General features: G+C 48.5%; 7 protein-coding genes across 7 annotated transcripts; 6 read left to right on the top strand and 1 right to left on the bottom strand.

The window, feature by feature from the left end:
• Window positions 1-1,299: 1,299 nt before the first annotated feature.
• V8C40DRAFT_272220 (Glucanosyltransferase-domain-containing protein) lies at window positions 1,300-2,786 on the top strand (the record flags this gene model as incomplete). Its single annotated transcript, XM_083220326.1, has 3 exons — window positions 1,300-1,426; window positions 1,458-2,148; window positions 2,201-2,786. The coding sequence occupies 3 exons, from the start codon at window positions 1,300-1,302 to the stop codon at window positions 2,784-2,786; spliced, it is 1,404 nt and encodes a 467-aa protein (XP_083079522.1).
• A 93-nt stretch (window positions 2,787-2,879) lies between these two features.
• Window positions 2,880-3,202, top strand: V8C40DRAFT_16955 (uncharacterized protein). Its single transcript, XM_083211594.1, has one exon. It carries the CDS (start codon window positions 2,974-2,976, stop codon window positions 3,166-3,168), a length of 195 nt encoding a protein of 64 aa, XP_083079521.1. The 5' UTR covers window positions 2,880-2,973; the 3' UTR covers window positions 3,169-3,202.
• Window positions 3,203-3,426: 224 nt separating this feature from the next.
• On the top strand, window positions 3,427-7,860 carry V8C40DRAFT_279498 (uncharacterized protein; the record flags this gene model as incomplete). The annotated part of the gene is made up of 2 exons (XM_083221239.1): window positions 3,427-3,557; window positions 3,608-7,860. Exons 1-2 carry the CDS (start codon window positions 3,467-3,469, stop codon window positions 7,858-7,860), a joined length of 4,344 nt encoding a protein of 1,447 aa, XP_083079520.1. The 5' UTR covers window positions 3,427-3,466.
• Window positions 7,861-8,262: 402 nt separating this feature from the next.
• V8C40DRAFT_231007 (ClpP/crotonase-like domain-containing protein) lies at window positions 8,263-9,549 on the top strand. Its single transcript, XM_083212840.1, has 2 exons — window positions 8,263-8,840; window positions 8,931-9,549. The coding sequence occupies exons 1-2, from the start codon at window positions 8,456-8,458 to the stop codon at window positions 9,422-9,424; spliced, it is 879 nt and encodes a 292-aa protein (XP_083079519.1). The 5' UTR covers window positions 8,263-8,455; the 3' UTR covers window positions 9,425-9,549.
• A 65-nt stretch (window positions 9,550-9,614) lies between these two features.
• On the bottom strand, window positions 9,615-9,972 carry V8C40DRAFT_260801 (TFIIH complex subunit TFB5; the record flags this gene model as incomplete). Its single annotated transcript, XM_083219181.1, has 3 exons — window positions 9,615-9,662; window positions 9,741-9,889; window positions 9,954-9,972. 3 exons carry the CDS (start codon window positions 9,970-9,972, stop codon window positions 9,615-9,617), a joined length of 216 nt encoding a protein of 71 aa, XP_083079518.1.
• A 464-nt stretch (window positions 9,973-10,436) lies between these two features.
• On the top strand, window positions 10,437-11,827 carry V8C40DRAFT_231003 (uncharacterized protein). The gene has a single exon (XM_083212839.1). The coding sequence runs from the start codon at window positions 11,058-11,060 to the stop codon at window positions 11,481-11,483; it is 426 nt and encodes a 141-aa protein (XP_083079517.1). The 5' UTR covers window positions 10,437-11,057; the 3' UTR covers window positions 11,484-11,827.
• Window positions 11,810-13,057, top strand: V8C40DRAFT_231002 (uncharacterized protein). The gene is made up of 2 exons (XM_083212838.1): window positions 11,810-11,912; window positions 11,979-13,057. The coding sequence occupies exon 2, from the start codon at window positions 12,246-12,248 to the stop codon at window positions 12,489-12,491; it is 246 nt and encodes an 81-aa protein (XP_083079516.1). The 5' UTR covers window positions 11,810-11,912; window positions 11,979-12,245; the 3' UTR covers window positions 12,492-13,057.
• Window positions 13,058-13,121: the final 64 nt, after the last annotated feature.

Genomic DNA, 13,121 nt, shown 5'->3' with positions numbered 1-13,121 from the left:
TCGTGATAAAACAATTGATAGATAAGGCGTCCATGGAAATAAAAAGGTCGAGGCTATTAAAAGAAACAAACAAGCATACAAGCAAGAAATCAAGAATATAGGCCAAGGGGCATGGTGGACCGATGACGATCGGTATATGTCACCGGATGCAAACGCGTACCTTTGGCTATGCCCATCCAAGCATTGACGCAGCCCTCTTCTCTCGTGTTTAACCGAATCTTTGGTCGGCTCAGGTCGCCAATTGGCTGCGGGTTCGGGGTAATACGAGAGATAGCAGGAGGTGGCATCGCAAATAGACTTTGGCATCGCCTCTGCATGGACAATCCCATCCTGTCGTAGCTTCAGCTTTAATCCAATTGAGTTTTTTTGTTTATTTTTTTATCTTACCTACTGATTTCGCATTGTGAATGAGGTGCATAACTTCTTGTTACCCAGCTTGAACTCAGCTGAGCTTGAGCTGATCTGCATTGGCTGTAACTTGAGCAGGTTACAAAAAAAACTTGGTAGAGGGCCTCTCCGCGCAGTGTCTCACACTGTCTGCCCATCCCAACCTCGCAGCTTCGCCCTCCTTTGTCTCTCTCCCTACATTTCATACTTGAGCTGGCGGTTTCGTAGGTCGTAGTGGCGTCGGTCGGTCGGTGGATCATCCACCTCGTCTCCATGTGGGCTCGTGTGCGACACTCGCGGGCCAGCCATTGGAAGCTTTGGCCCGTCTGGCGGCTTGATGCCTCGCCAGCTGTGGTCAATGGATCAATGGGATGGTGAATGTTTGTGCCCCGACTCAATCAGTCAGTGATGGACAGCTCCGGGGGGCCCGCTAAATGAAATGGCCTTGCATTGCCTTGCACAGGGTCGGGTCACGCATGGGGGAGCAAATCAAATCAAGTCAAGTCACGTCAGGTTGTGGTGTTGTGGTGGTTTTTTCGTGGTTTGTGGTAGGTATTAATATTTAGCCCTCCATTCCAGCTGCCCTTTTCTCTTCCTGCCCTTCCCTCCCTCCCTCTTCTTTCCGAAACATCTTCTCCTTCCCGCCCAGAGCTTTCCAACCAACTTCTTTCTTCACTCGTTTCCCACAGCTCTCTCGTTACTGCGGCGTCTTTTCGCTTCTTTCTTCTTTCCCTCCTTCGTCTTTTTCGTTAGCCAGTCTATCGTATAATTCTCGGACTCGACTTGATCCAGCTCCCTTCCACTCTTTACAGAGACTCATCCATCTATCCATACGTTTTGCCTGCGATCATCTGCCGGCAATTTATCAATTTCTGCCATTTCACCATTCATCCATCAGCGATTGGCGCAATCATGAAGGGACTCGCTCTTCTCTCAGCCGTTGCCGGCCTTGGCGCCGTCATGGCTTCTCCCACCCCATCAAAGGACAGCCCTCCATCCAAGAGGGCCTCGTTGCCTGCTGTTTCGGCCTCTGGAAATGGTTAGTAAAATAACATAATTTATTCGACCAGAACACACTGATGACATACTGAATTCTGTAGCTTTCTGGGCTGATGGCAAGCGCTTCTACCTCCGTGGTATTGACTACCAGCCCGGTGGTGCTGCGGCCAACGAGGATCCTCTTGCTGACCCCAAGACCTGTCTCCGAGATATCAAGAACTTCCAGGACCTCGGAGTCAACACTATTCGTGTTTACGCCGTCGACAACTCCAAGGATCACGACCAGTGCATGAACGCCCTCGCCGATGCCGGCATCTACTTGGTTCTTGACGTCAACAACCCAGGCTACTCCATCAACCGTCTTAAGCCTGGACCCTCTTACAACACCATGTATCTTCAGAGCGTGTTTGCTACTGTTGAGATGTTTGCCAAGTATGACAACACGCTGGCCTTCTTCTCTGGCAACGAAGTCATCAACGACGAGCCTGGAACCGACAAGTCTGCTCCTTATGTCAAGGCTGTTACTCGTGACATGAAGAACTATATCAACTCTCGAGGACTCCGCAAGGTCCCCGTTGGATACTCCGCCGCCGACGTTTCCTCCAACCGCATGCAGACCGCCATGTACATGAACTGTGGCAGTGATGATGAGCGATCTGATTTCTTTGCCTTTAATGATTACTCTTGGTGCAACAGCGACTTCAAGACCTCTGGTTGGGACCAAAAGGTTAAGAATTTTACCGACTACGGCATCCCTATTTTGTATGTGCACTGTCCATATTACCCTTTCACAGAATGCTAACATGTTTCCCAGCTTGTCCGAGTGGGGTTGTATCAAGAACCGCCCTCGCAAGTTTGAGGAGCTGTCTGCCCTGATGAGCTCGCAGATGAGCTCAGTCTACTCCGGTGGCATCATGTACGAATACTCCAAGGAGGATAACGATTATGGAATTGTCACTATCAACGGTGACTCCATCTCCAAATCGGACGAGTACAGCCTTTTCAAGAGTGCCTTGGCTGATAACCCGACCCCTACTGGTTCCGGCGGCGCTGCCAGCTCTAGTCACGCTGCGAAGTGCCCGCCCAAGGACTCTACCTGGAACGTCGACCCCAGCCTCATTCCCGAAATGCCCGAAGCTGCCAACAAGTTCATGAAGAAGGGTGCTGGTTCCGGTCCTGGCCTTGGCGGCGATGGCTCTCAGAATGCCGCTGATAGCGGTACCGCAACGGCTAGTGTAACGGGCGGTACGGCTTCTCCTACTAGCACATCCGGGTCTGCCTCCGAGACGGAATCCGACAGCGCTGCTGGCTCCTTCTCCCATAGTCCCCTGGACAAGGCACCATTCATCGTGTCTGGCCTGACTCTGGCCTTCACCCTGTTCGGCACCCTTCTTCTCTAAGGGTAAAATCTTCATGGATTTGAAACAGTTTGACGTTCTCTCTTCTTTTGGTATTGATGGGGCCTTTTCAACTCGGCGATTAGACTATGATGCCCTGGTGTACGGTAGAAATGGAATTCGGGATGGCCGTAATGTAAAGGCTAACAACAGTGTCTGGCTCTGGAAAGACTAGACAGGGGCGGGAAGAATGATAATCTTACAGTTTAGGCTTTGGAGCCATTGTTTATACGTGCATCGTCTTTTATTTCTTCTCTTAATCATTTTTGGTCACCTGTGTTGCAGTCAATGTGAAGTTATCGTAATGCAGGCTATGTATCTTTCCAACTGCGATTTGCTCCTCTCCTTTTATGTTTTGACTGGGAGAAGTTTACCTCCAAAATAAGGCGTCTCAGCCATCCAACAAGGTCAGTCATTATATCAGCTCATTTGCAAGTTTCTTATCTGCTGCAGTCTCATAGGTATGTATCTTACCAAAGAAAATGCAGGAGAGACCTGGAACTTGGCGGGTAACGCTCTCAGCCTATTGGGCATATTCACAAGTACATGTACGTACTGCGGCTCAGCCTCTTCTATAAAAATCGGCTGCAACTGCTGGGATCGCAGCCTAAATCATTTTGTCACCTCCATGTCAATGCCCGATAGCATCAAACATTGATTCATCAACGAGAGGACCATCAAACATGGAAAATTCTCGCAATATCTCTGAAAACTATGTTGGAAACAATGCGATTGTCAATCAGGGCAATGGCAATCATATCACGGTCAATGCTGGTACGTTCCCCGTATCGCTTGCAAAGGCTTGAAGCTCACCAGCAGTGTAGATACATCAAATGCCGATACGTCGTTTCTCCGAGAGATTGGCAGAACGGATCCTGTTTACGATAAAAAACGAATTTTAATGTTGAAAGGACCCCTTTTATGGGAATCGTTTAGTTGGATTTTAAAACATCAGCAGTTCAACGAATGGCGCCATACAAAAGAGAGTGGTGTTTTGTGGGTTAAAGGAGATCCTGGAAAAGGCAAAACGATGCTGCTTTGTGGCATCGTCGAAGATTTAGAACAAAATCCCCAAAGCGAAAATCTAAGCTACTTCTTCTGTCAAGCCACAGACTACAGAATCAACACCGCTGCAGCCGTTGTCGGCGGATTGATCAAATCGCTGCTCAAGAGACACCCGAGACTTCTGTCAAGCATTCGAGAGAACTATGAAGATCAACTCAAGGATCAACTAGATGGAGCCAACGCATTAGTCATTCTATGCGATATCTTTGAGACCATCACCAATAATCCGGAGCTAAACGATGTCATCTGTGTTGTCGATGCCCTCGATGAGTGTATGAAAGACTGCCGACATCTTCTAAACCTGATTATCAAAACGAGCGGTCATGTCAAGTGGCTGCTGTCGAGTCGCAATGAGAAAGACATAGAAAAGATGCTCGACCAGGTCCCCCAAAAGCTTATCTTGGAATTAAAACAAAATGCTGAACGAATATCTACCTCGATTGATGCATATATCAAGCGCCACATTCTCGAAATTGAAGCCTTGAAAGATGATGAACAACTTCAAGAAAAAGCACTAGGCATACTTAAAGGCAAAGCTCAGGGCACCTTTTTATGGGTAGCACTTGTGGTTGAGCAGCTGCATAAGACAGACCACTGGGACGTGGAAAATGTATTGGAGGAAGTACCGAAAGATCTAGAGAGCCTCTATGGTCTAATATTAGATCGAACAGAGAAATTGGGGAAGAGAGGTCAAGAAGTCTGCCAAGTTCTACTTTCAATCGTCACCGCAGCCAGGAGGCCTCTGCACCTTAGAGAGCTACTTGTTTTCATCAATTCTCATTGGAAAGATAGTAGGCACCTCAGAACCATATGCGAACTACGAGATATACGAGACATGGCGAAAACCTGTGGATCTATTTTATCTATAAGAGACGATACTGTCTACTTTATTCACCAGTCAGCCAAGGACTATCTGGTGGAAAATGCTACTCAACGCATTTTTCCTATCCTACAACAACATTGCAAAATGTTCGAAGCCTCATTAGATGCCATGTCTAACATTCTAGAGTACGACATGTACGGGTTGAAAGATCCCGGAATACATATAGACGACGTGCCCCTGAAGGACATTGACTCTGATCCCTTGGCTTCTATAAGATATTGCTGCGTATTCTGGGTTGAGCATCTGGTTTCGGGTTATGAATTTGAAGGATTTGAACACAGCAAATACCTCAAAGACGACGAAAGGCTTCACTCATTCCTCAAGGAAAAATTTCTTTGTTGGATAGAATCCTTATCCCTTATGCGGAGCTTTTATCCACAGGCTCAGAATGCTCTTCAGAAGCTTAAAAATCTTATCAAAAGCTATTGTGGTAGTGGAAGTATTAAGGGCAAGATTTCTCAAGCTACACAATTACGGAGAGAGAGCGAAACACGATGTCTAACCACATTCACTGACGATGCTTATCAATTTGTGGTACATTCTACAGAATCTTTGGCTTGTTGGCCATTACAATTTTATTTCTCGGCCATAAGTTTTGAAGAAGGCAAAAGTACTATCCGAAAGACATTCGAGAAGACTGTGCGTACAAAATTCGGGCCCTCGCCTATCCTCGTGAGCGAGCGACTTGGCCAATCGTCAAGGCTGCAAAATTCCTTCCGCATCGAAAATGATCATTTTTCTAATAACGAGGCAAATAGTTCTAAGTGGTTAGGTTTCTCCCCCGATTCATCATTGGTAGGTCAAATGCGTGCCAATATAAGCGGCTGGGAACTGGGGTTCTGGAGAGCAGACTCAGGAATTTTGGAAAGCTCTTTTCGGATAGCCTCAGAGAGCAGGATTGCCTTCTTCCCAGATACCAACGACTTTATGTCTGTATCTTACGGTGGTACTATAAAAAGGTGGAGCATGGACAGGAAATCATGCGTCGAAGAGCAATCTTTACATCTCGGATATTATGAACCCCCTCATCTTCCTCCCCTCATGGACAGGGAATCATGCGTCGAGGATCAATCTTCAAATCTCGAATATCGGGAACTTCCTCTTTCTCCGCCTTCTCATTTTCCTCCGCCTTCTCCTTCTCCTCCCACTTCTCCCTCTCCTCCCACTTCTCCTTCTCCTCTCATGGAAAGTTATTTCTCAAGCACGAATCCTCTTACAACTGGAGTTATTGCTTTATCACCAAAGGGAGACTTGGTAGCGTCATGGTCCAAGCCCTTCTCTTCGAATTCAGGCTTCTTAGAGATCTGGTATATTGACCGGGCCCATCAACGTCATGGGACATTTATGTCCCATCATTTACCACCCATGTATGCCGTCTTTTCACCAAATTCGCTACTGCTAGCCCTGTCGTTCTTTGACGGCGTTGAAATACGCAACGCGATGACCGGCGAAATCTTTCAATATTTCGACCACTACGGGGGGAAAACGAAGACGCATGACCCTTGCATTGATTTCGGGAAAGCCAATTACTTTTCACCCAATTCCAAGTTTTTAATTACCATAGGTCCGCAGCAGCAACTATGTCTCTGGGACACACATACGTGGGAGTTATTACGGGAGATTGAATTGCCTTTGCATCCGCTTGTCGACCACTTGGGCTGCCTTGCTATCTCTCCCGACTCGGCGATAATCGCTACGAGTTTGGTTGATGGAATAAAGCTGTGGAGTATCGATACAGGAGAATGTGTCGCCCAAATTCCTTCCCGCTCTCCTTTTGTAGCATTCGCGCCAGACTGGACAAAGTCTTCACATATGGTGTTACAGCCATATGATGATATTATACAAACCTGGTCGGTCGATGTCAAACAGACTATATATGATGTGCAACATCTTGGCTACACGTTTGACGATGTTACAATATCTCCAGATTCAAAGTTTGTGGTTTCAAAGCGAAGTGGTCATCGCGAGATCCATGTTTGGCGTGGAGATGATGGCCGATTGGTCCATGTGCTCAAGGCGGGATCGACAGGGATGAGCCTATATGTCCCGACGTTCTCGCCAGATTCAGAACTTTTGGCTTATGATAGTGACCATGTGCACACTGGTATTCAAATATGGGTTGTTAGCACGGGTAAACCTCTTTGCTTACTAGAACGCCAGAGCGGTCAGGCGGTTTCATCAGTAGCCTTCTCGGGAGATCCAAAACATCTAATTGCTGGCACAGCCAATGGTGAAATATTCATCTGGTACGTTGATTCTGGCCAACTCATATATAAATATGACCTTGGCAATCAATCTCAGGAACCGCATGGAGCTGTGTTGATTACAATTTCCCAGGAATCCTCATATGCAGCAGCATTATGGGATAATGGGAAAAAATTGCATGGACAAATACGGCACTTGCAGAAGGACAAGAAAGTTGCTATCACTCCGTCTAGAAGAGACTGGGCGTGGAAGACGCGTGGACGTCCGTTTCCCACCTTTTTTACTAAGGCGAAAATCTCATTCTCTTCTAATTCTGAGATTTTGGCGATTATTTCGGCATCTATAACCCAAATCTTTGACATTGATACTGGAACATGGTTGCTCAGTTTCGCCATTGATAGCGATGAGAAGCTACGAATAACGTCTTTTGACCCACTCACAGACAGAATTTTAACTGCAAAGTCTGTGTTTTTTAAAGCTTCTTCGTGGAAGCACTGGCAGACGCTTCCACGACTCGGATACTCTTATAACCATCCTGACAGCAATGCCTCTACAACCGAATCGGACGCGTGGATTCTTTTCAACGGGAGGAAGCACTGCTACGTGCCGAAAAATTTCAGGCCTGCATTAAGGTCAGATAGATTTGCCGATATAGCTATGACTGATTCCCTATTGGCAGTTGTGAGGGAATTGAGAGATGTGATTATCATCAAATTTCCCACTCGGCGTGAGATACGACAACAAGCCACTGGGGATTTTGGCGTCGGTCCAACGCTTCAGGGCACCGCTGGTAACGCAGATGACCCTTATTTGGTTGCTCGCGCCCCGGCGACGAGTGATTCTGATTTGAGCAACGCGAAAAGAAAGAGAAGGGAATCTGATGAACCCGGCCTTGGAACCCGGCAAATACCTTTTCGTCAGTGATCTAGTCACTGCTTTTGACCTGGTAATGATTTCCCGGAGAAAAAGTGCTTGAGCTATGATGAAGGGGGGGAGGAGATCTTGTGTTATTTAGTGGTGTTGGAGCAGTGCGTTGCAAGAGCGAAAGTGACATAGATTTGTTCAAAGAATATTGTTGTAAGTCGCGAGAAGAGGCAAGCAATTGACATAATGATGAACGTGTAATGGGCATACCTACCTACCTAGGTATCGTTAGTATGGATCTCATGATCAGAAGCCGCGCGCCGCGTTCCCCAGATTCGGCGACTGGCCGGGGCTCCACTTTGAAGCTGTGCCTCGGCTTGGTTGGATTTACTGTGATTGGACAATGCTCTACCAAGGTTCTAGGTAGCCAAGTAAGCCGAGATGCTTCTCGACAACTTTCATGATTCCTTTGAACTCTTGAATTCAACCCCAACCGGTTTGGTATCGACTCCATTTGACTTTTTTCTGTTTACTAATCGCCAAAATACTTCTTATATCCGCGACTGAATCATCTTCCGGCTCATTCATCCGCCATCTCACCCACCAAACAACCCACAGCCAGCGCAAAACATCAAAACCACATCAAACTCTCAACATGGCCTCATCATCATCGTCATCCGGGGCAGGATCCCCCCTCGCCGCCTACTCCGCCTACAAGTTCTTCACCGTCACCTCCCCCAAGCCCTTCGTGGCGCACGTGCAGATCCAGCGCCCAGACAAGCTCAACGCCTTCTCCGAGGCCATGTGGCTCGAGTTTGGGCGCGTCTTCCAGCAGCTCAGCGCCGACGCCGACGTGCGCGCCGTCGTGCTGAGCGGAGCGGGCGACAAGGCTTTCACGGCTGGCCTGGACGTGCAGTCGGCGTCGCAGGACTCGACGCTCATGTCGGACCAGAAGGACCCGGCGAGGAAGGCCAAGGGCATGAGGGCGCAGATTGAGGAGTTCCAGGCTTCCATCGGGGCCATGGAGAAGTGCGAGAAGCGTAAGTTTGTTGATATGTCTTGTTTATTTTTGAAAGAGCTGTGTCATTTGAATCTATCTGGGAAGTATTATCTAACATGTGATTCTACAGCCGTCATTGCCGCCATGCACGGCATCGCCCTTGGCCTCGCCATCGACATTTCCTGCACCGCCGATATCCGCATTTGCGCCTCCAACACCCGCTTTGCCGTCAAGGAGGTCGACATCGGCCTCGCTGCTGATATTGGCACGCTTGCTCGTCTCCCCAAGATCGTGGGATCTACATCCTGGGTCAAGGATGTGTGCCTGACGGCCCGTGACTTTTCTGCACAGGAGGCCCTCGCCGTGGGTTTCGTGAGCCAGGTGCACGAAGGCAAAGAGAAGACGGTGCAGGTGGCCATTGACCTTGCGGCTAATATCGCAGGGAAGAGCCCCGTGGCAGTGCAGGGCACCAAGGAGCTGTTGAACCACGCGAGAGATCACAGCACTGTGGACACTCTGCGGTATACGCAGCTGTGGAATTCGGTGGCGCTGCAGGGAGCGGATTTCCCCGCGGCGATATTGAGCGTGCTGAAGAAGCAGAAGCCGACGTTTGCCAAGTTGTAAAGATATTCGGCTGATTGCGGATGGGAACGTTTGGATATTAAAGTAATGGCGGTATGTACAATGGCTAGAATAGACCGCCTGGTAATGCACGAATTTTGTCTAGTGAAACAAACATTTTATATCGGTAAAACGGCGCTCTAGTATGGATGAATGATGCTCGTAAGGTTTGTCGGTACTCGGTAAGCGTGGGTTACTCGGAACCGGACTCGTCGACGGGAGGAAGATTCTCCTTAAGGCGCTGTGAAAGTTAACATGTGAGCTAAAGCAAACAAACCCGAAGACAAGGGAATAGATGCTGAGAGGTGTTTTATCGTACGTCTTCGAGCTTCTGTTTGAGAAGGTGAACCATATTTTCTTTGACAACGACACGTTCCTCGTCCAGGTCCTCGATGATAAAGTCGTGATTCACGCTGTCGATGTTGACGATGATGGACTTGATGGAAGGATCGCACTCGATCAGGACGCCTAGGCGCACGTTAGTGATGAACGGAGAGTGTTCTGGAGAGAATAAAAGAGGGCATAAAGGTACCTCTGATGGCACGGGGCATGATGGGCAATTGGTTGTGATTTGGTCGATGGTATCGATGGTTTGTGGATGTGAACTGATGCAAGGCTGCACTAAAGTGATGATGATCAGTGGTGGATTTGAAGGACTGCCTCAGGTTCAACTTGAGCGACAGGCGTTGAGTTACAGGGCTCCAGTCCGTTGCTTTAGCGTCCGGTAGGCGGGCGGGTGGACCTCAACTTTGACGGTTCCGGGCCAGCGCCTCCGGTATTGAGGAGTGGAGAGTTATCGAATTCGATATAACAGTCCTACAAGTAAACTATCTATACAAATACGTGAGAAGGTGTGTCGTTATTGGAGAAAGAATAATAGAAGTAAAGTAGAATAAATCATTTGTCTTCAGCGCCCGTAATCGTATTCCAAATCACAGTCCACGGCGCCACCCCCCTCGGTATCACTTTGCCGTCCACGCTCCCCGCACTTTGGACTGGAACCAAGCAATATAATCTTCTCCCAGACACCTAACCATTTGATCTATGTACTAATAAAGAGGGGGCCTAAACTGCTCCAAAACTGACAAAACAGACACGTAATGCCACTAGTTTTGTCTCTATCTGCTCCCGGCAGGCACACCACCTCGGATAACTGGGGCCGTGGAAAGCCACTCCCTCCAGTCTTTCTGCGACGATCTGCTCATGGCATTTTACCATTTGTGCCTCCATGGCCGGCCCGCGGATGGATTGGGAGCTCCGGGGATGCTGAAAGCGGGTTGGGGGCGAGTGACGTCTGCGAAAGAGGTTGCCCCGAGTACATGTAGTTTATTCATAAGGGTTCCGTCACTTCTAGGGCGAGCGGGATTGTGTTTTACTTCTTCTACCTTTTGCGACGTTATATCTCTCTCTTACATGCTTGCTGTGCCTGTCGTCTTCAGCGTCCCATCACGTCCATCGTTGGGATAAGCCTCTTTTTTGTCTGTCTTGTTTTAGTCTCATGGTAGAGTTCGCGGCTCTACACTACTGAGCGATATCACGTTTACGAAGTCATTTGAACAGCCCCCAATCTTGAGACCGGCCATCGACGCAAGGCGCATTTACACGCACATGTACTGACGAGCCCATCACCGCCATCATGAGTACGGATCAGCCAACATCGACGCGGCCCTTGACTTATGTCATCATCCCTCTCCTGGCCATATTCGTCGTCTGCTCAGCATTCCTATTTTTCCACATACGACGTCGTCGCCGCCGCCTCGTCCCCGCAGACGGCTGGGCTCGCGGTCGATGGGTCACACGGGATGGGACCATCATGTTCATCCCGCGGCACTACAGACGCAATCCATGGGGCGGATTTCACTCATCAGAAGGCCTCAACGAGCTGGGAGAAGCGCCGCCTCCGTATAAATTCAAGGTCATCACGACAGAAGAAGTTGAAGCCGCAGCGGGAGCTGGAAGGCCAACGGAGCTGAGAGACTTGGAGGAGGGGAGGAGGCCGCCAGAGTATATCGCGGAGCCACCTCCGGCGGTCACGACTGAGTCAAGGAGGACGGTCGTGTAAGGGAGGCTTTTGGGGGCGATCATGGCTGATGTAAATTGGAAGTTGTCTTTATATGGATTTGAGGCGTATATGGTGTGAATTTTGAGTCTTGGGTTGATTCTATGTTTCATGGCAAGCAGATGCGTTTCGGAGTACTTGGATAATGTGTCGGATACCAATGTTTAGCACTTATTTCCTTATGATTGATGAATTACATCTGTGGATCTTCCCGACTCTTTAGCCTTTCAAGTATTAGCGAGAAACTACTCAAAGGATGTCTTTCGGAAAGAATTCCCGGTGAGTGGTCTGATCAGGATTCAGTTTCTCCTCATCCGAGACATGGACCCCTTGGCTATAATAATGGAGCTGGCAAGACAGCCTATCTAATAACACCCCCAACGACCACACAAAGTTTAAGTGTTGAAGTAGGGCTAATATCGCTATATCTCTCTAGTATCATATGTCACTTTAGATTCGAGTCACGGGATAGTAGAAAGCCATCTTGGGGCGACGAACAACTTATCTGATCCCTATGAGTATCTGTTTTGTTCAACACCACTAGATATGCATCCAATAACTACATGTATAATGATCATTCGTATAGAAAGCTAGAAAGGATTATTTTGTCTCTTGAATGGGATTGCCTCAGGTCGCTCTAGTTCGTGCTTCACAAGCTTCGTGTCGGAGGAACTCGTACAGGATATCTGCTCGTTGCCGAAGGCGATAGTGGATGAGACACACAAACGAGCCTAGCCGGTGTCACGGGTTAATGCACCTATCCAGATGACCACCGTTTTTTTCTTTATCATTCCTGTATTATTGAACTCGCACAGTGGTACGCATGTGCCGGTTTGCCAAGGACGGCATGTACGAGTAGTCATACATCCCTGGCGTGCGAGGGAGCGTGATGGAAAAAGAAAAAGCTTGTATTGTAAGAGGTCATGTTTGCTTGGGGGAAGACTAGTGGATGCATCCAAACAACATCAGGACCGGAGACCAACTACCTTGGGGGCCATCTGTGAGTGTTAGACAGCGTTATGGGCCACAAAAGGCTCCCTGTTATCCTATCAAATGATATCAAGTCCGCACCAGAGGTCTTTTAAGTAGGTCACATAGTCACGGCAGTTCCAGTGTAAATGAATGAAAGTTCTCGGCAGTGAGCATGAGCCGCAGACGTTAACAAGTTGGCCCGCGGCTCAGCCCTATCCATCTACTTAAAACAGATGAGAAGTGACAGGGCCCGGCAGTGTCTACATGGATACGCGCGCAATCGGTAACGAAAGACGAACTGACGATGCACGAAGATGGAGTTGATGTTTCGAAGCACGATCGAGCGGGTGCGAGTCCAGATTTCCGTGCGTGTACCTGTAAGCTAATAAGCGCTGCGGCATGAAGCATCCATTGAGCCCATGCACATCACCTCCTGTACAGGAAATTCCCACTCTGGTCCTTCCATGGGGATTTTCTGGTTCCTGTCCCTTGTCAGTTGAAAGTGCGGTTTGGTTACCCTGCCAGCGTCAACGAGAGACGAGACGGCTGGGCCGATGCTCTGGTCAATCAGCCGTCTGGGATCATTGTTTTGGGCGGGTCTGGAGCTCGTCAATGATATCAAGCGGTGGAAAGATAAGCGGGACTGCAAAATGGCCCAGTAAGACAAAA

Source organism: Trichoderma camerunense (genome assembly GCF_050948025.1).
Source record: "Trichoderma camerunense strain CBS 138272 chromosome Unknown V8C40scaffold_1, whole genome shotgun sequence".
NCBI classification, from domain to species: domain Eukaryota; kingdom Fungi; phylum Ascomycota; class Sordariomycetes; order Hypocreales; family Hypocreaceae; genus Trichoderma; species Trichoderma camerunense.
Note: the sequence above shows the minus strand (reverse complement) of the source record. Positions and strands in the feature narration are given on the sequence as shown.

Excerpts from the sequence above, each read along its gene's own strand:
- V8C40DRAFT_16955 (XM_083211594.1), top strand. The coding sequence starts at position 2,974 with ATGATAATCTTACAGTTTAGGCTTTGGAGCCATTGTTTATACGTGCAT.
- V8C40DRAFT_231007 (XM_083212840.1), top strand. The coding sequence starts at position 8,456 with ATGGCCTCATCATCATCGTCATCCGGGGCAGGATCCCCCCTCGCCGCC. Across the intron at positions 8,841-8,930 it reads CATGGAGAAGTGCGAGAAGC|CCGTCATTGCCGCCATGCAC; the intron begins GTAAGTTTGTTG and ends GTGATTCTACAG.
- V8C40DRAFT_231002 (XM_083212838.1), top strand. The coding sequence starts at position 12,246 with ATGACCACCGTTTTTTTCTTTATCATTCCTGTATTATTGAACTCGCAC.
- V8C40DRAFT_231003 (XM_083212839.1), top strand. The coding sequence starts at position 11,058 with ATGAGTACGGATCAGCCAACATCGACGCGGCCCTTGACTTATGTCATC.